This window comes from Cyprinodon variegatus, unplaced genomic scaffold (assembly GCF_000732505.1).
Source record: "Cyprinodon variegatus isolate N-32 unplaced genomic scaffold, C_variegatus-1.0 Scaffold207, whole genome shotgun sequence".
Lineage (NCBI taxonomy): Eukaryota > Metazoa > Chordata > Actinopteri > Cyprinodontiformes > Cyprinodontidae > Cyprinodon > Cyprinodon variegatus.
Window position 1 is genome coordinate 413,544 of NW_015150660.1, and position 21,144 is coordinate 434,687.

Below are 21,144 nucleotides of genomic sequence, written 5' to 3' on the forward strand. Positions count from 1 at the left end.
AATATATATATATATTTCTATCTTTCTAACTTTTTTTTTTTTACATGATTTCCCAAAAATGTCAGATATGTGTTAAATATAAGCTATTTTTTGCTTTTCTTTTTTTTAGCTGAACTGATTAAAAAAATATATTTTAGTTGTTTTTTTTTTATTCACAAAATAAATTGACTCCAATTATATCTATTATAATTAGATCAGAAAAAAATATCTATTTTTTGGGGAAAAATTTTTTTATATATATTTTTCCAAAAACATCAGCAACACATTAAAAATATGTTTATTCTCTTTTTACATGTTTTTTCCTTAATTTTAAAACCTAAAATTTTAAAATCAAAGTCAATTCAAGTTCTTTAAAAAAGACAAGTTATCTTTTGTTATCTTTTTCTATTATGTAAAATAAGTCATACAATGTTTTGCAGCTCTAATTGAGTTTTATTAGCCTGACTGAGGTCAAAAATGGCTCTTGGGATTGTAAAGGTTGCAGAGACCTGCTTTTGACAATAAAACTGTTTTTCTTCATTATTATTTTTTCCACAATTCATCCCTTCAAAATAGAAAGCAGGCCATAACAGTGCTTTAATTTGCCACATGGCTTTCAGGATATAATATTAGGCAGAATACCCTTTTTCTTCACTAAAATAGTCTTTTCCATCTAGTTAAATTCTGTTAAGTTTGGTGAAACCTTTAGTTTTGTATTACTTAATAAATCTATTTTGCAACTAAATAATGTTAATTTTATGTATTCTAAAAAAAAAACATTATGTTAATATTTAACAGTGAAACAAGACAGATGATAAATCCTATTTATGTAATGCAATCTAATGCATTTAAATTAATTTACCGTTTCCTTTGTTTTATTTATTATGATTCAAGTGTATAACACTAGGATATAATATTATTTTCCATTTTTAAATTCTTTTTCTCTAAAATCGTAAGCTTTTGATTCTATTCTTTTTAGAATAACAATAGAAATCAGAGGCTGACAGCAGCTGGTTCATTAGTCCGCCTCACTGCTCTGCTTTGCAGCCTGCAGACATATGCACATCGCTTCCAACAGTGATTTCTAAATAGGTGGTACTTATAAACATGGGAGTGAAGGGGCACACTGTAACCAGTCATTATCATTCTGCAGCTGAAGTAAAAAAAAAAACAAATAGGCGTTCTTTCCTTCTTACTCGAGCGAGTTGAGTTGTCGCAGCCAGCTCCTCATTCCCATCGGATAATCCCCGCTGCCAAAGATGGGCTCGGCCAACCAGCCAACGTTAAAATCTAAAACCCTTTTAGCCGGCTCCACGTCCTCACGGCTGAAGGAAAAGGCCGGCTCTACCCAGTCCATGTGAAGAGCCAGAGACACCTGTGACGAAAGGAGCCATTGTAGCACATTTGTTCCTCCTTACTTTAGAAAAAAAAGATTTTAGGGTTTTTAATTAAAATCAGTTATTCCACAGATGAGTTTTATTGACCTTTCCTCCTTGTGTGCGTCTAAACTCTCGGTCGTACACATGCCAGGCCAACGCGTGTGCCCGCAGCATCTGGTGGCCCTCCTGATAGTTCACCATCTTATCATTGGGTTCATTCAGGGTGATCCACATCTTAACATGGGTCCCCAGTTCTCTGTAACAAAGCCTGGCATAGTCTGCAAAGGCCTCAGGAGTCTTTCTAAGAAAAAACACAACATTAACGAGGTAGATAACACATCTACAGGTGTATTTTAAAATTAGTCTTAACAAATGAAGAGTTTCTAGTTTTATGCAGCACAACAGGAGTCACATAAAGCCTTTTTATTAGCATATAGTTTAGAAATTTCAGCATCTAAGAAAGAAACCAACAAATTGTTATAGAATAATAATCACAAATAGACAATTCAAGCTGTTACTACGCTGCAATGTCCTGTTTCCACACTGCTTATGGAGAAATATTCCTGTATATTTCTCGCAACATAAGATATCAAACATAACATAAACTATATTTTGATAAAAATCTGATTTTGTGACAAATGCATGCCCATTGCTCACTCTTCAAGGTAAAAGTATAGTTAGATAGATGCGCATGACACAGTTTTTTAAAAATATCTGCAGGGCATTAAGTGAGAACATGTCCTACCGGTTGAGCCATCTGTTGGCAGTGTCCAGAGGGGGGGGCAGGCTGCTGCGTTCGTGGGTGTGGTGCCAAAGGGTGACCACCGGTGTGACGTTGGCCTGCAGCAGCTGCTGTGTGAAGCAACGGTAATATCCCAGCAGGGTGCTGTTAGGATAAGCCACGTCACCAGTAGGCACCAGAGCAGACCAGTTGAGGGAAAAGTGGAAGTGGTTTACCCCCACCTGCCGGATTTCATCCACCTGGAAAAAGGTGAAAGGGAGAAAAAAAAAAAGGATGAATGTTTGTGTAGTTATTATGAAGCGATTAGAACTATAAGGCAAACTTTCTCCACATTTTTCACATGAATTATCAAACTTTTAGATCATGGAAGGGGATAATAACGCTGATATTTATCAATACTTTATTTGTTTACTTCCTTATTACTGACTTATTATTAAGGCTGTGGTCACACACTGTTTATAGTTTTTTGTTGTTATTTTTTAAGTCGGAAAGTGGTTGTATTAAAGGTATTTATTGCAGCTGGTAACTAAAACATATCCAGGATTAAAGGACTAATGTCTCAGCATGATCTGGAAAAACTAATCCATGCGTTTATTTTTAGTGGAATTGATTACTGCAACAGTATGTTTGCCTAAAAAGTCCATCGGAGAGCTTGTGCCCTTGTTCTCACTAAAACTAAGAGGGTAGAACACATCAGCCATGTTCTGATGTCCTTCCACTGGCTCTCTGTAGGAAAAGCAGCATTTAGTTCCTATGCTCCACTTATCTGGAATAAACTCCCAGAAGACTGTAAAATTCTGCAAATCTGAGCTCTTTTGTGTCAAATTTAAAACCCATTTGCTTAGAGTTGCCTTTGACTTTTAAAATGAAACTGCTAACTGAGGTATTATTAGTTTAAGGTTGTGATCCATCTGTTCTATTTTCTTCTCTACCTGTTTTTATCATGTTTTTTTTTTTATTCTGCTATTTTTGTGGTCTAATTGTTTTGTTTAAAAATGTTTTTGCTTTTATTTTTCTGATATTTTATTATCTAATTTTTGTCAAGCACTTTGAATTATCCATGTACTGAATTGTGCTATTCAAATAAAATTGCCTTGCCTAAAATGTATTGATCATACAAACTAAGAAAGAAAACAAATGACTGTATTAATCTAACATTCATGACTTTATGCAGTTACTGTAGGACTCAGTCAGAAAGCCTGTCTCAGGCATGCAGGACTCTGAATCCATCACATGTTTGGCAGGCGGACCTGTTGTCGGATGGTGGCGTAATCGGCACAGTGCGTGGCTCGGTGTAAAGGTGGCGCACTGAAGCCCTCCAGTTTGATTAGCTCGCCGTTGTTGGAGATGTTCCACAGGTAAATATTGGGGTCTGCAAACTGGGTGGGAGTGGTCTCCACCTACGGGCACAAAGACAAACAAATACTAGTACAAACACGCACATGCTTACACACCACTACAGCAAAGAAGCCGAACGGGACCAATCGATGACGGACAGCTGGTCAGGGGTTGCTCAGCTGAACGGCTAAATTGTAACCGGAGGTTTATGATTGAGAGAAGAAGTTTTCTCTGCATCTCAGCGAAACTTTAAACCATTAAAACTACATTCTAAAAGAAGTAGGACAGACTGCTGCAGATTTCAATCTCTATTTGTGTAAAAAACTAAATATTTTTTAATGTATTTTGTAGATTAACCTCCTACGTAAGAGCATATGACAAGGATTATGTTGATTTAAAGAGTTACAGTCTTGGAGCTTTACAAAATATGCTAACTTTGAACCCAGCTTAGTTAATTTTTATCAAAGTTCTATTTTTGGATATGTGTTCTCGTCCTTCTTTATTATTAATGAGATCACTGATTACTGGCCTGATCATTCCCCTAACATCCTTACACAAATAAATATCAGACATTTAAACACACCTGGATGGAATTAGCAGAGACGCCCCATGCAAAATCACATGGGAACACTCCCTGAGCTGGTCTGTTCTCTGGAAGTTCAGGGAATCCGTTCTTATGGATGACATTTCTGTAAACATGGTGACAAAAATCAGAATGGTGAAAATTTGCAAATGATTAATTAGGTTTTTTTCTTTTACGCTGAATTTAAATAAACAGATTTCAACTAGTTTTTAATTAAGTCAGCTATTTAAACCTTTTCTATCAAAGGAAAACCGGCTGATTGCATCGAATCAAAGACTTAGCACGACTCTCCTGGATGAGTATGTAGAGACTTGCATTTTCTCAGAGACTCTACAGCAATCTCTCACCCTAAGCATGCATGCAGCGACAGTAGAAAGGAAAAACTCCCTTTTAGAAACAAAGACAGAAAGAAACCTCCAGCAGCACCAGGCTCAGTGTGAGCGTCCTTCTGCTCAGACTGACTGGGTTGCTTTTATCTCTGATATGAAAAATGTATACAAAGATCTGAAACATTAAGTTTAAAAAAAAAGGAAAAAGAGAATAAATCTATAAAGAGACAATTAGGTTGTTTTTGTTTTACCGCACTGCAGGCTAGGCTACCTGTAGAAGGTGGCCGATGTCTTTGGCTCCCTCTTCATGTCAGGAGTGTTGAAGTCCACATAGTACAGTCCACGTCGAATCCCATATTCTCTGTGCCACTCAAAGCCATCAATAAGAGACCAGGCTGTGTATCCAATAAGATTCACTCCATCTAGGATGATTGCTGGGCAACAAACACATTAGACAGAGTAGGGTTTAGCTTGACCTCAATTATATAAGATTGAGGAAAAAAAACGTTTGTTTTCTCACTCTTATCAGGACACAGGGACTCACATTTCAGAGCCTCTGCAATGAACCTCTTGAGGTAGTACATGTGTTTTGGGTCTTCTGTCTTAGTGTTCCCAAGGACAAACCTGTCTCAATAGAAAGAACATAAACAGAGTGGCCCCAAGGTATTTACAAACTAAGCTGCTGCTTGGGGCCCCTCAACCATGAAGGGCCAAGAAATACTTGAAATTTTCTTTTAAGATCAGAATAAAAGAATTATCATATTAAATATGACAGTCTCAGCATTGGCCAAATAAAACTGTTTAAGAATGTTGAATTTGAAGTTTAAGATTTAAAAATAGTTTAAAGTTTGGTTTCCGAAAAGGCAAATGAGAATCAAAACAGTTTTTTTGGTTTTCTTTAACCACAATAACACAATTTGTTCCTAAATACATTTACCAAATAACCAACTTTATATATATAATTTTTTTTTAATTCAGTTTAGACCAAAGATTATACCAAATCTGTGCTGAGAGGTGTAAGTGGTGTTGATGGTCTTAAATGCCCTGATTAAGAAATAAATAAGTCCATAAAGAGTCAGGACATACCAGCCGCTCTGCACCACAAAGATGGGTGGCTTGTCGTACTCTGCGTTGACCCAGTAGAGCAGCATCCTCAGGTCCAGATCCTCAAGCTGCCCGAACTTTAGGCTGTCGTTGAGCTGGAAGCTGAGCGTTGCTCCATGAGAGAGGGCAAAGAAATCAGCAGTTCCTCTCACCTGCTCGCGTTCCTCTTGGGTGAAGGAGGGCAAACGTGAACCGAGCCTCTCCCTCATGCAGGGAGGGTAGTCTCCATCTACGAACAATGGCCGGGCAAACCAACCCAGGACGTGGTCCAGGGAGCACTGACATTCTCGCAGGCTCTCCAGGCGGGTGCGGCTGGGCTTGATCCAGTGGGAGGCCAGCGCCATGGAGAGCTTTCCCTGCTGCCGGGGCCGATAGTGGCGGTTGTAGAGGTGCCACGTAGCTGCATGTGCCTGGATGACAGGGAGACAGCAACATGAGAAAAGACCATATTCATAGGGGTGGCCATGTGGGGACCAATGTGCACCGAGGGTCAGCTGGAAATACCAAATAAATTCACCATGACAGTCTAGATTTTTTATATAGCTAAAAAATCTACAAACATATTTATACATCTACATCGTCTAAATTTGTTATGGTCATTGGACATTGGATGGGTGGAGACTACTTGATGACTGCAGAGACACTAAATGCTTGCTTCTTCCCCATAAAGCACAAAAACTAGTCCTGAAAAAGCAGAAATTCTGTTAATGTACTATTTAACATTATATGTAAATCTTTAAATTACTACTGTCATTTTGTTTTCAGTTCCTTATTAATATACTAAATGAAAAATCAATTTAGTTAGACCACTCCACCTAAGAGTACCAAAGCTGCCACCCTCTGTTTTAGAGGTGAACTGGTTGTTCTGGAGGTTGTAAAGTATGGTGCAGTGGGAAAAAAAAAACAATCAACTGGTGGGGGTGGCCCCAAGCCAAGCAGGGGACACCCCTGGCCCCCCTTCTAGAGACATCGCTGACGAAACAACAAACTAGTGTTTTATGTCTGAAATAATTACAATAGTAAATGTCCCTTTTGGATGCTGGCAAATTAAAAGAGAAAAAAAGTTCTGCCTCATAAAAAAAAATGACATTCCTTTCCACACTTTGTCATTTTACACCCAATTGCTATTCCCCTTAGACATAAAAATATTGTCTCTTATTTCCCTCCTACTGTCCTTCCCTGGTCAATTGGGGTGAAGGGGCTTGTTTTGACAGAATTCCAGCTACGGTAAGTTAAAATACTTTTTTTTTATTTTAAATTGATAAATTGAAAGGTTGTTTTTTTTTTTAAGTTGAACAAAACTGCTTTACATTTTACAACTTTGTTTGGAAAAAGAGGAGTTAAATACACATTTATGTTTGATGTTTTTTTTTACCCTCTTATTATATGCTCCACATTACAGTTACAAAATATTTGGGAAAATTCAGATGCTGCACATTAAAGTTTCAGATTCCAACAAGATCCATGTGAAAACGTGCAAGAGAATACATTTTAATACACTGCAGCTATGCTGTGTTAGCAGCATATATAGATTAATAGAAAACAAAGAATTGAACAAAAATGTATAAAGAAAGATGCTTAGTAAGATACTTGTGGGCATAGACGGTTCTAGACAGGGGAAAACAGTAAAACTGGTCCTGAAGTCATACACTATAAAAATTTAAATATATGTAGATTTCTCTTAAATTGTTCTATTTTCCCTTTAATTGAGCAGGCAGGTAAGAAAGTTTACAAATGAATAAGACGATTAAAATAAAACAACATCTCCATTATCTAAGTGGATAATATGTAATTGTCTTATTTTAAGGGTAAAAATCCTAATTTCTTTGGCAGTTCATACATTTTTAAAATTGCTATTTTAATTTTTCTGTTTTTTTAGATTAGTTTTTGCAGTTTAATACCAAGATAAGCATACACGCGGATAGCAGAGACTGTCCTGCAAAAAGTGTCCATGTAAGCAAGTTTCCCAATCTTGGATCTAGACAAAGTTTTTTTGATGTTGTACTGAGATTGATATGCTTTTTGTTTTGACAATCTATATCATGATTTTAAGACGTCCTGCAAAGTGCAATTGTGTCACTACATTTGCAGATTATTGCACTTATTTTGACTAGAATCTTCTTAAAAGAAGGTTACTAATCTAGATGGACAGTTTTTTTGGTAACCGATTCATCCCTTGGACAAATTTAATCATTCATCTTTGCAAATTATTTGAACAATTATTTACAAATTTAAAAGTAAAAATCCAGCTAGTAAAGGTTAGACCTGTCCTTTCATGTCAACAGTAATCTTTGTAACCGCTGGGCTGGATTACTGTAATGCACTTTATAAGGGTATCAGTGATTCATGCATTTCCCAGCTTCAGAGGGTGCAGAATGTTGCTGCATGTCTTTTAACAGGTACAAGAAAATTTTACCACATTTCCCCTATTTCGGCCTCATTACAATGGCTGCTAATACATTTTAGGATTGATTTCAAAATCCTTTAATTTGCTTTTAATGCTCTTAATGGTTTGCCCCGCCTTACCTGTCTGAGCTGCTTCATCCCTACACACCCTCTAGCTGCTTTAGATCAGCTGACCAGTTGTTACTGAGGGTGCCAAAGACAAAAAGAGGCTCAGAAGAGACCATGCTTTTTCTGTTGCCGCCCCTAAGCTGTGGGATCATCTTCCCTTGGCCAGTAGACTGGCCTATTCACTTTCTGATTTTAAATTTATTTTTTTCTTGGCTTTTGACACAAACTGAGATGCTGACTTTGTTTAATGTTTCTTTTATTACTCTATTATTGCTTTTTATTGTATTACTACTTTTAATGATTGATTATTTGTATTTTATGACTGTGTATAGCACTTTGGTCCTGTTGGGTGTTGAAAAAGCTTTATAAATAAATTTGGTACGCTCACCTCAGTCACCTTTAAAGGAATAGTACACCCAAAACATGATTAGCCTTCATTTTCTACTCACCCCCATGCTGAACAACACTCTGGAGTACTTTTTTGATATCTCAAATGCATCTGGAGATCTGGGAGGCTTCTTGCTGTCTGCTGACATTCAAATAATGGAGGTCTATGGTGACCGAGACAGAAAGGTCCATAAAAGTCCAAAAAAACGTGTCAATATTCCTCCATACTGCTCGTCCAATGTATTCCAAGTGTCCTGAGTGGGTAGCATCCAGAATTTACTCGAAACGAAGTCATTTAGAATGTTTTTAGAGCATAAACAGTAGTGTATAGGATTTCCTGAAAGCGCGCACATGCGCGTTCACGACGCTACGGAAGCCGGCAGACCAAACCAGATGAAAGTGCGCATTCAGCGTCTGCTCTGCCGATAATGCAAGCGTAGAAGAACAAATGTGCTGTTTACCTGTGCAAAGAAAGAAACAACGAAAGAAAAATGTCTGAGGACTTCAGTGTTGAGGAAGAGCATGAGTTCTTTGCCGAGCTGAATGCGCTGGTTTGGTCTGCCGGCTTCCGTAGCGTCGTGAACGCGCATGTGCGCGCTTTCAGGAAATCCTATACACTACTGTTTATGCTCTAAAAACATTCTAAATGACTTTGTTTCGAGTAAATTCTGGATGCTACCCACTCAGGACACTTGGAATACATTGGACGAGCAGTATGGAGGAATATTGAAATGTTTTTTGTGGACTTTTATGGGCCTTTCTGTCTCGGGCACCAGACACCTCCATTATTTGAATGTCAGCAGACAGCAAGAAGCCTCCCAGATCTCCAGATGCATTTGAGATATCAAAAAAGTACTCCAGAGTGTTGTTCAGCATGGGGGTGAGTAGAAAATGAAGGCTAATCATGTTTTGGGTGTACTATTCCTTTAAGCTTTAGCCATATTATGATACAACAGTTTTTATCTTTTAGATGAGAAGTCTACAACTGTGGCTTTTAGGTTCACTAAATATACTTTTTTTGTTGTGTTTGTTTTGATTTTTATGGTGCGCCCCAAAGAAAAAAAGCCGGCTCCACCCTGAGCCCCCTGGTAAATTTGATCTGGATCCGCCTCTGTAGGAAGGTTTTAAGGTAATTTCTTGAACAGCACCATGATGTGAGAGCAGTTATTATACTGGGTGAATCTTTAACAGCTCACATCTTTACCTTCTTCCACAGGAAATGTCTGACTAAGCATCAATGTCCCCAGAATAAATAAGCATACATTTCTCAATAAAAGAAAATACTGAACTTTCAAGTTTAAACAAATTACATACAAATAGAAATGTATAGTAAACTACATTACTTGATATGTACAAGTGTATGAATGTGGATTTTGGCCTGATGTGCTTGTGTAAGTGCGTATATGTTCAGTTAAATACATGTATGTATGTAGATGTATACATTTATATATGTATATAATTGTATATATATGTGTATATTTTTTTGTGTGTGAATATTCGATAAAAAATAAGTTTAACAAGGTTACTCTACTTTAAGTTAATTTAATTGCAATTAGAGGGAGAGGGGGTATATAAAATAAGTTTTACTTCTTCATACCCCTTTTCAGACAATTTCTCATTAATCGATATCACTTCTCTGACTGTATATACCGACAGGTTTATTTGGTGGAGGGTTTTGTTACTATTTATGTTCAGCTTAATTTAGGTAGTTTGGAAATTGGTGTTTGGTTTGGTTGATGTTAACTAGTCTCTTTTGTGTGTATTTGGTTAATTCATTTATTGTTGTTTGTCAAATGTTCTGTCTGAAATAAATTCCTATTCATTAATTCGTTCATTAATACATTTTCATACCTATGGTGGTAAGTAGGTTTAAATTAAACTTTGAAGGAGTTTTATTCAAAATCCTAAAATGATTCTTGTAGAGAATCTAAGGAGAGATTAAGATTAGGGTGATGGCAAAGAGGTTCTTCATCCACAAAATATTGGAGCCAAACATGAATCCTTACATGCATGGGCGGTTCTAGACAGGGTCTAACGGGGGCCAGTGTCCCTGTAGATCATTCCTGGCCCCTGTAATGGACCCTGTACTGAAGACATAATACTCAAAGAAATTCTAAAGATGATATGAGCTGGAACAGACATGGTTACTGATAGGTGCTTCTATTTCATTTTTTTCTTTACAATTTCTGTCTTTTTCTATTTAATTAAAAGCAATAAGGTGATAGCTTCAGTGCTATTGAGATAGGATCCCAGTTTTCATTTACAAAATTATTATTATTTTTTTTTTCAAATTAATTGCTCTAATTTTTACAGATGAATTTATCTTGAGTTAAATTTTTCTTGAGTTCTAATTCAGACTTTATAGAACATTTTTAACTTAAATTATGCCAGAAATATATTAAAGTCCTAAATTATGAATGTATATTGACCTAATAAGGCATAGAACTTTAATTTAACCTAATTGAATAGAAATTTCAATTCATGCAGCTCTTTTAATATATTTGAATCCCTCGCCCTGTTTTTATTTTTATTTTCTATTTCATGCTTTTCTGGGCCCCCATGAAAAGACGCTGGCCCCCTCCTTTCCCCCTGGTACAGTTGGTCTAGAACCTCCACTGCTTACATGGAAACTGCTGGTCAAAAAATAAACGTATTCAGTATATGTTCAAAATTAAAGGGAATAATTTGGGAATCAATTTTCTACAACTAGGCTTTTTGTTTTAGTGTCATATTATAGAATAGTTAATCATTTTCACTTTAAATATTTCTAAATAAAAGTTTTCATTCCTCCTTTTTATTGTTTTCATACATCTCACCTCACTTCCAACCTGAAATAAACTTCTTGAATAAATTGAAATGTTTTTAAACCTCACAGGAATAAATGTAAAGATGTGAAACCAGCACTTTGGTCAAACCTTGAGTAAATTGTGTCCAACCCGAAACGGCAGATCTGGGTCGTTCTTGATGCCGGGAGCGATCACCCCGGTTCCGTATCCATGCTGCGCCACCACGAACGGGTTATCGATGCTGATCCAGTATTTCACGTCATCCCCGAACTCCTGGAAGCAGAAATCCGCGTAGTCCTTAAAGATGTGGACCAGCTGCGGGTTGCTCCAGCCACCCAGGCTCTGCTGCAGGTGTTCGGGCAGATCCCAGTGGTACAGGGTGACCACCGGCTGGACGCGGATCTCCTTCAGCTTCTTGATCAGCGTCCGGTAGTAGTTGGTGCCGATCTCGTTGTAGCTCCCGCGCGTCCCGTTGGGGAATATCCTGGACCAGGACAGGGAGAACCTGTAGTGGCTGACCCCGAGCTGCCGGATGGCCCGGATGTCTGCGTGGATGTTATGGTAGCTGTCGCTGCCCACGTCTCCAGTGGCCATGCGGTTACCGCCGCGCGTAAAAGTGTCCCAGATGGAGAGCCCTTTGCCGTCCTTCTCAAACGCCCCCTCCACCTGGTAGGCAGCGGTGCCCACCGCCCATATGAAGTCCTGGGGGAAGGTTCTGTAGAGGAAAGCCTTGTCACCGGGGTAGGGGAGCTTACTAAAGCGGCCCCAGGTCTTTAACCCAGCCTGGGGCTTCGCGGCTGCAGAGCTGAGGGCGAGAAATGTCAAAAGGGCCAAATGCCCCCCCATGATTCCTGATAAAGCTGACCCTCACTCAGCCATGCTGGGGGAGTCAAACTGAACTGCGCACTAAGCAGCCAGTCAGCTGTGAACTCTTGCATGCCTCTCCAAAATCTGTCAATTATTAGCCAGGGCACCTGACGCACGAAGGCTGCTGAGGGCCCAACATGATTAATGCACATCAGCGACCATTAAAGACCTTAATCTGATAGATTTCTTCCGAAAGTATTATTCTAACTCAATTAAATCATTATTTCACACATTAGAATGAAAGACCCCAGGTGGAGATCCTTAGTAAACAGCAGCATCAGGTTACAGCCTCAGCTGGCAGATTATCTCTAACTGTATCCTGATGCAACATAAAGAGGAAAGCTATCTACATTTGGATCACAGGACCAAGTTCAGCCAGGAAGAGGGGGCAGTTCAGCAAGTGCATCCTGCTGCACCATCCTCACTGCACTGTCTTATCTCTCCCTGATTATCAGCTGGTTGCTTAGAAACCCCAGCCTCTTCATCCATCAACAGCATCTGAGGACGAGTGGCAGGCTGCTGGCGTAGGAATCAGAAAGAAGGTAAGCTTCATGGTGGACAAAAGGCAATAAAAGACAGGGGGAGATGAGTGCAGCCTTTGAGCATTTTCTAGACCAGTTTTAGCGAGGGGGTTCAGGGTAGGGCCAGTAATTATTTTTTTAATAGAGCCACTGGTAAGGGCTGTATCTTTTTCTTACAGTGTTCAGTGAAAATATCGCAATGCATCGCAATATTTCAAGTATCATGATGCCTTGTGATAGAATCACATCGTGGCATGTGAATCTTGTTTCGAATCGAATCGTGACTTCTTTGCAGATACCCACCCCTAGTTGGAAATAGCATTTTCATTGTACTACTTTAATAAAGGTCTTTGCATACTACAATAATCAGTTTGGGTAGTGCTATGAAAGAGGAAAAAACAATAAAAGATGTTTCTGCAGTCTATTTTGAACGATGTATTAGCAGATGTTTAGTGGCAACTGTTCAAATTCTATAAAACTAATGTAAATGCATAAAAAAGGATGTCCATGAAGTAGGATGTGCAGTTTTTCAAGCTGTTCTGTTTTATGACCTGAAATTTACGCTGCGTTTTATGGTTTTCCAAAGATTTCCACTGCAGAATATGTTTGGAAATATAACTGCTGTCATTTAGTGCATTAAGTGAAGGGAGAGGAGAGAAGCAAAGGATTACGGACCATGACACGGTAGTTGGGGAGTTTTTTCCCCCTGAGCCGCATTGGAAATTTTACAACTCAAGTGGAATTGCTTGCTTTAAGTAGTGTGTAGAACAGGTAGCTTTACAACACAGGATGGACACCATTGAGAGGTGCCTGGCAGCCTGAGGGCGAGCAGTTAATGAGAGACGGTACATAAAGTACACAGTAATATAATCAGAACTCAGTCAAACGCAGGACTCACAACACACCAGCTGCTTAATGCACCTGCTTATCAGACCTAAAAATTTTCTTTAAAAAAGACCAACCTTTTGACATTAATTTAGAAACATTTGCTCCAAAAATATGATCATGTAAACAGGGTATTTTACATTTAACAATATTAAGATATAAAATATTAATTCCCAGATAAGTTTCAAGAAAAGATTCGCTGTTGAATAAAAAAGCACATCTATGATTTTGCCATTTTTTTTACAAATCCATTACTGTAAAATCAGCAGATGCAGATCATTTATATTGTAAAAACTGTACTGTTATTTCTTAACTGTTATTTTATATACTTTCTAAGGTCCACATCGTATGACCACTTGTAATATAACTCTTTGCTGCTGTAACAGTTTCCCTACTGTGGGACAATAAAGGGATTTTATATTCTTTTCTAAATTAGCAATACTTAATGGATAATTCCACTTTCCTAATCGGGCTAAAGTTAGGATGAAAAAGTTAATTCATCCCAATTTCAAAATAAAATACCAACAAAATGTTATGGTAATATTCTAATAATATTCTAATTTTTAAACTAAATGTCAGAATCTAATTCCAACATTGCATGTTTGCTGATGTTGTTTCTAAATAAGCAACTTTATTTAAATGCTTAAGTCGGCTGATGCTTTTTTTAGACCTCTTCTATTATTAATTTAAAATGAAATTAACTAGTACTTACAGTTAAACAGTGTAACCCATACCTGGATCTGGTAAAACCGCAGCACAATATACCCCTGCGCTACTGTCAACACGCACGCGTCACCAAGATTGTCAGCAGTGATGGCAGCAGAGCAACTCGGCGCAAGAACTTCCCAATGCTGGTCTGATCAATCAGTCAAGCATCAAATCCTTCAGTCCTCTTAACAATGTTGTCTCATAAGCATTGTATTAGAAACATTAAATGTTAATAAGATGAGAAAGTGGAAACATGAGAAAATATTGACAAAGGATGAAATAAGGTGTCCTGCATTTATAAAATCCATCTAATCCATGGCTTCTTACGAACTTTTCACAAGGATCTTTTTCTTTTTTTTACTGTTTTGAAAGTTATGTGTTATAAAATGTAAGTTTGTCTTGTTTGATTGCATCTTTTAAGTTCAACATTTTATGTATATTTTTCTATATTTGCGATCTTTATTTTACATTCCAAAGAAACTTGCAGACTCTTCTCTTGGAGAGCTTTGTGCAATTTTTCCACATTCTGAGGCTATGCATCTCGCTCGACCAAACAGTGGCTGACCATTTCAAACCATGGATATTGCTTCCTCTCAAAGATGGAAAGTAAAAAGAAATGCAATCCAAACTAAAAAAAAAAAAACAAAGAAGCATTTTAGGTTTTATAGAGAATCATATTGATACAACAGGGGATGTGACTGGGTGGATGTGAAGCCAAGTTAACCAGCAGTGACAAACACGACAACATACGTAGCTGCTCATGACTTCCTTCTAGCTGTGAATACAAATCTAAAAAAAAAAAAAAAAAAAAATTTAAAACACACTACGATAACATCCAGAAGAATTTCTAACATTTGGATAATTTTGTCTTTTTTTTTTTAAAGCATTTTTATGCATGGTGAAAAATAAAATAAAAAAAAGAATGAATGTACATAGCTGTAAACAAAAACATTTGAACAGTAAAATGACACAAATACCATCACAAAAAAGTTTAGGGGTAATATCAGATTTTTTTTTTTTCTTAAAATAGCAGGGACATGAGGAAGTCTGATAAGCAATACTGTTTAATGGAACATTTTAATAACAGCAGGAAAAGTCTTGACAGCATCCGCCCAGTCAGCATCAAACACATCAACAGAACATGAAACAGAGAAGACTATTTACAAGTGATTTTTTTTTCTTTCCTTTTCCTGTTAAAATGATAACTACCTAACGTGTTAAACATCATCACAATGCGACACGAAGCAACGATCCACAGCTGACGATGCAGATGTTCTGATGTAGTGTGCTCGTGGTATATGCAAGAGAGTACATGGGTGTAACAGTAGGAGCGTCGGCATATGAAAAGTTTAAAAAGTTTAATGTCCACATGTTCTTCCCTCCTTGATTTCAGAGACATGTCACCTTTTTATAACAGCTCATCTTCTTCTTCCTGCTGTCTTCTTACGACCCTGTAGACAGGAAAAAATAAACCAAAAAAAAAAAAGAATATTATGGTCTGTGTCTATACAACAATCCTATATATTTTACTACCAATACAAAATGAAGCATATTTCTTTACTAAGACCTCCTGATGCATGCAAAGCTTTTGGCTATGTCAGAGTCTATGAACATGTTTTGGTACAGCTCCCCCGGTGGCTGTGTTCATTTTATGAACCAATTACGACTAACCCAGGGGTCAGCAACCTAAACTGCTCAAAGAGCCATATTGGACCAAAAAAAACAGAAACAAAACATAAATCTGTCTGGAGCAGCAAAAATGTAAATGTCTTATATAAGCCTCGTATGGCAACACAGGCTCTAAGTGTATTAGACCACTATAAACAAAGGTTACTGATACTGATGTTACTGAAAATTGATCCAGAGGGGGTTGATGTCAGGATTTGAAAACGTACCCTTGGTGCTGGCTCATCCTCTTGCTCTTCCTCGTCTTCCTCTTCTTCCTCCTCCTCCTCCGAGTCATCTTTAGCAGCAGCAGCTTTCGATCTTCCGGCACGCCTGAAAAAAACCCCACAGTTGTAACACATGATGCACAGATAGTTTAAGGGAGAGTTAGCTAATGCAGAGTGTGTCCAATGTAAGTGCTTAACATTTTCCACATTTCATCATATTAAACAACATTTTTTTAATATATATATATATATATATATACTTTATATTTATGGGAAAAAAACACCAGCACCAAGTATCTCAACTGCAAAGAGGAAGGCACATATAATAAGGTCTACTTAACGTTGGTATCTCTAAATAAAACCTAGTATAACCAATTACTTAAAGACGTCTTTTGTATAATTTGATTTAGACGTCAGGTTTTAACATGAAAATAAGCTGAATCATGGAAGCCAAGGACCGCAGCAGACTAGCGAATTTTAAAAGCAGGGTTTGCTTTGAAAACCTCACAACAAAGCTTTGAAAATGTCTGAGCAATGCTCCGTTAATAAATTACAGGCATAGACTGTCAAGGTGGAAGACCACAGCAATAAGAAAAAAATCTGACATTTGTAGCAAGAAAAAAAGGTTCTATTTCCACAGAGGAAACAAGCAGAAGCTTTTGCTTGATTTGTCCTGAAACTGCATGTTAACCAACTGGAAGCTGGAGCAGAGGTTCAACCTAATAATTGGACTTAGCATTAGCCATTTTGCTAAGAACTTATTTTAGTCACTAGAAATGCAAAACAGAGGAAATATTAAAGGTTTGATTGGCGGATTGACTCCGGGAAGAGTTCATGTAGGATTTTTTATTTTGAAGCATTTCATAATTACACCATATTAATAAGAAAAGAAGGAAAATAAAGTACTTCTTGTAAGGTAGTGGAGGAGGTCTATCAAGATTTGGTGTCATGTACAGACAGAAATATCTGCCAAAAAGTCCATTTAATCTGTTAACATCTCACCCAGCAGAAGTTAAATAAAGAGTTCAGTCCATAGTTACCCACTGAAACAGACACTGATACATCAGCAGACCTGTCTTTTTCGTGTGACCAATATTGGCGTTTAATTTGACCGCTACATGCACGTGTTTGCTGATTTATTAGTCCTTTCAACAACAGGCCTTGAGATAATGTAAAGAACATTGTCCTATATATTTTTAATTAAAACTTTTGTTTTGTACAAGTGAAAGAAGAATGTTATGGATCAACCTTTGCCGCAGTGTTTTCTAGTTGTTTAAATATTCAGCTAATAATAATTTTACAATGCATTCATGCAGTACTTCTAATACATTTTTTTTAACTTGCTGCAGAGCGTCTCTTTTGGAAATAAAGAGCTGTGGTGAATCCATCTTACGTTGGTTTCTTTGCTGCTGGCTGAGCTGATTTAGGTGGACGCCCTCTCCTCTTCTGCGGTGTGGTCTCTGCTGACTCTGAGCTGTTGGCCAACAGGAGCAGGATGTTAAACTGCATGTGAAGTGAATAAAAACTCTCTGGATGCAGACTGGAGTCTTACCCTTGGGACCGCCGCGGTGCCCTGGCTTGCCTTCCTCCTCTAGGTTTCACCTCCATGTTTTCACTGCTCTTGTCATCTTCGTCATCCTCATCCTCCAGCCGCTCCTCTTCTTCCTCCTCCTCCTCCTCGTTCTCTTCTTCATCCTCCTCTGGTGGAGGCGCAGCCTTTTTTCGTCCCCTCCTTCCCTTTGCAGGGGTCTCCTGGTTGGCAACGGCGGACTTTGGGGGTCGGCCCCTGCGTCCTTTCTTCGGCGGGCTGTTCTGTTCGTCTTCTGGCCGGTTGTCCTCATCCCATTGGTCCTCAGACTCTGCTGCAGCAGTGGTGTTGGCAGATGCCCTCTTGCGTCCCCGCTTGGGTTTGCTCTCCTGGTCGTCGCTGGATGCCACGCCTCGTTTGCGGCCACGGGGTTTTTCTATTTCCTATGAGATTTGAACAGGATGAAAAAGAAAGAAAAAAAGAGATTGCTCAGGATTTAAAATGTGCAATGTTTTTTATAGCTTAATCTGCCAATTATATTCTCAAAAATTTGGTGTTTTTATCTTAGCAGTACTGGGTTGCCATGACAACAGTCCAAAAATTTGAAAAAAGGCACTGATCTCTTCAGTATCGCAGGATTGTATAAAAGTGAAAGAAGCCATTTAGACATTTCTCTGCTTCATTCAGGCTGAGAGTGAGAGTAGCAGATAACAGGAAGGTTAAGATGAAGTAAATAAATTTGCCATTTCTAATTAGCTTTAGCCTGTCTAACATTTTGAACTTAGACATTTTGGCAGCTTTTGGGAAATCTCAGAGATAAAGAAAGGATCTAAACCTTGAGAAAGCTGTATAAAGTTAGTAATGATGACATAAGGAACGGCCTGCAAAGTTCTTCTTCGCTGCATTTCTAATAAAACTGAAGCTTGTCTGTGATGTGAATAAACAATTTCTTTCACCGTTTGAATTTTTTATGATTCATGTTACTTATAAAGCATCCTATTTGTAAATTCCCCCTTCAGATTTGATCTTTTTTAACATGTATGAAGTATTAGAAATAAAAATAGAACAAAATATTTAATTGATGGTTGAAAACATAAATTCCTGATATCATCCTTTTTCTCCAGTTGGGTTCTAGTCTGGCACCGGCCAGTTTGTATTTGCTCATCTCGTCTTGCCTTTGATCCAGCTGGTGTTTACACAGCAGCTTCAAAAAGCTAAAATAGGGATTTACTGCTGAGATCTCTAGACGGGATCCCAGCAACGTGCCTTTCTACCGAACTACTGTGTAACTTTAGATAAGTGTTTATCTCTGTTGTCCTCCCATCAGACACCCTGAAAGTCTCTCTTTTCGTTTTCCAATTTAAAACATGAAGCTTTACCAAATATTTACATTTTAATTACTTAGACCTAAATACCTTTTATATTTGCATGGAGATTTCATTTTTGTTTAGGCTGCTTTTTATTCCTTTCAGCAAATCTAATAAAAATAATAAAAATCCCTACTAACAAGATTCTTTATAAATACTTTAAAATTAAAACTTTTCAGACTGAAAATGTTTAGAAATTTCCAACAGTTTCAAACATTTCTGAGGACCTTACCTTGTCAACACTGTCTGATCTCTTCAGGCTGAAGTCCTCGTTCTCACTGTGATCCATTTCTGTGCTGTCGTGCCTGGGGGGGAAAAAAGCAACTAAAAATGAAAAAAATCTCAAAGAAGGATGGTTGACTTTCCAAAACAAGAAAGGCTTGCACTAAAAAAACTATTTTTTATTTGCTTTACCTGGTTTTGCTGCGCTGCGGTGAGCCGGGATTGGACGAGGAGTCGTTGTTGCTGGTCGTTTCCATACGAGAGGCTTTGCTCTGCAGCTGTTTACCCGCCGATGAGAGCGGCTTGTTCACTGCCCCCAAAACGTTCGCCGACTTAGGCTTAAAATGGAAGGAAGAAACAAAAAAAGGTTTTAGAGAAATTAGAGAAAAAACCGGAGGGCAACAGCAGGCTAATGGCTGGGCAAACCTACTTTTCCTGGTGTGAAGAAAGCTTTCATCTCTGGAGGAAGGTAGTTTTTCGTGTTGCTAAAGTTCTGAAACAGGATGATATACATGTTATTATGAGAGAGTGCGAACGTGAATAACTTCAAGTTGTGCTTATCTCTACAACTATGTTACAAAAATCCTCTGATCTTCATCAGTTGAGATTTGTTTAACTGTTATTTCCTCAAATAAATCATGATTGACCACAACACTGTAGCCGACTTCTGTTTTAACATGAGAAGAGCGGTAAAAACAGCAGAGAGGATCATCGGGGCTCCTCTTTCCTCCATTAAGGACATTTCATTCCAGCGCTGCATGTCCCGAGCCCATAAGACCCTCAGCGACCCCTCACACCCCCACCTGTTCTCCTTGATGCCCTTGAGGAAGAGGCTTCGCAACATCCAATGCAGGATCAGCAGGTTCTGCAGCAGCTTTTCCCCACTGTTCGTTCAACAACTGATTGTTGAACGGTTTAACTCTAAACTGGACTCTGCATCACACAACATAATCTTGCACCACCAACATGGCTGAACGTTTTACAACCCTTTTAAAATAAGACACAACCCAATGTTATAATGCATTTTGCACCATATTTATTTTGCATTGCATTAAACCTTTCCATATTATTGCCCCTTTGCACCATTATTTTTTTAACTGGTTTTCCTTTTCATCTACGCTGTTTACATACTGATCACTGCTACACTTTATAAATGGAAATGTTCATTTCACTGTTGTAGGCTGCTTAGTTCACTGGTGTAAGTTTTATGCAACGTTATTATGTTTTGTACACACTGTGTATACAAGATAACAATGTTTGTCCAAGTATAAGTTTAACAGCGATACAAGTCTATTTGACTTAATGTATCTGGAGGAAACCATAAATAGACATTCAAAATTAAAGCAGGATAAGACCTACTTATTTTAAGTTTGGCATATAAACAGGGTTTCTTGATTCAATGTAAAGCCTTGGATAAAAAAAAAACAACAAAAAAACAGTAAAATTAATAAACACAAACAAGAAACCCTGAAATTGTAAAACTTTTTTTCAAAAACTATTGGTATTTAACTTAAAAAGACTAAAACTTAGAAACAGTTTTGTGGCCCAAAGCATGTAATGTTTTAATTAAACAAATAAACTTAGACAAACTTTATTGTCATTTTGTAAACACAGAGTGTATACAAAATGAAATTTCGTTACATAAAGCTTTTTGACAGTGAATGAGTAGAAACTTAGCAGTGGAATGAACATTTCCATTTATAAAGTGAAGCAGTGATTAAAAAGTAAAAGTGTAGGAGAGATATGGTGCAAAAGGCGTTGATGTGGAAGGTTCAGAGCTGTGCAAAAATAAACAAACAGATATGGTGCAAAATGAAGTAGAAACAAATTGATTGAAATAGTGTGAAATAATATTAAAAAACCTCTGTTAATAAATTACAAATTATATTTGCTGTAACTAAATTTTTTCATACTAAGAGCATTTTAATATGCTGTTGATAATTTAATACAAAGCCCTTGTCTTCATCGAGTACTGATGGCATTTTGGTGTTATTCTTCCGAACACATGGGTCC

General features: G+C 37.8%; 2 protein-coding genes across 2 annotated transcripts in view; both read right to left on the minus strand.

The window, feature by feature from the left end:
* Positions 1-12,097, minus strand: part of kl (klotho) — a 14,547-nt gene extending 2,450 nt beyond the window's left edge. The window contains exons 1-9 of the mRNA XM_015380068.1: positions 11,271-12,097; positions 5,437-5,864; positions 4,895-4,974; positions 4,622-4,784; positions 4,022-4,127; positions 3,351-3,500; positions 2,104-2,339; positions 1,464-1,659; positions 1,176-1,354 (exon numbers count right to left, since the gene is read on the minus strand). Coding sequence (XP_015235554.1) covers positions 1,176-1,354; positions 1,464-1,659; positions 2,104-2,339; positions 3,351-3,500; positions 4,022-4,127; positions 4,622-4,784; positions 4,895-4,974; positions 5,437-5,864; positions 11,271-11,987 — 2,255 coding nt within the window. The 5' untranslated portion in view covers positions 11,988-12,097. The remainder of the gene's footprint in view (positions 1-1,175; positions 1,355-1,463; positions 1,660-2,103; positions 2,340-3,350; positions 3,501-4,021; positions 4,128-4,621; positions 4,785-4,894; positions 4,975-5,436; positions 5,865-11,270) is intronic.
* Positions 12,098-15,005: 2,908 nt separating this feature from the next.
* The window catches only part of pds5b (PDS5 cohesin associated factor B), a 41,255-nt gene continuing 35,116 nt past the window's right edge, over positions 15,006-21,144 (minus strand). The window contains exons 29-35 of the mRNA XM_015380096.1: positions 19,562-19,624; positions 19,324-19,469; positions 19,142-19,214; positions 17,567-17,985; positions 17,408-17,488; positions 16,018-16,120; positions 15,006-15,573 (exon numbers count right to left, since the gene is read on the minus strand). Coding sequence (XP_015235582.1) covers positions 15,541-15,573; positions 16,018-16,120; positions 17,408-17,488; positions 17,567-17,985; positions 19,142-19,214; positions 19,324-19,469; positions 19,562-19,624 — 918 coding nt within the window. The 3' untranslated portion in view covers positions 15,006-15,540. The remainder of the gene's footprint in view (positions 15,574-16,017; positions 16,121-17,407; positions 17,489-17,566; positions 17,986-19,141; positions 19,215-19,323; positions 19,470-19,561; positions 19,625-21,144) is intronic.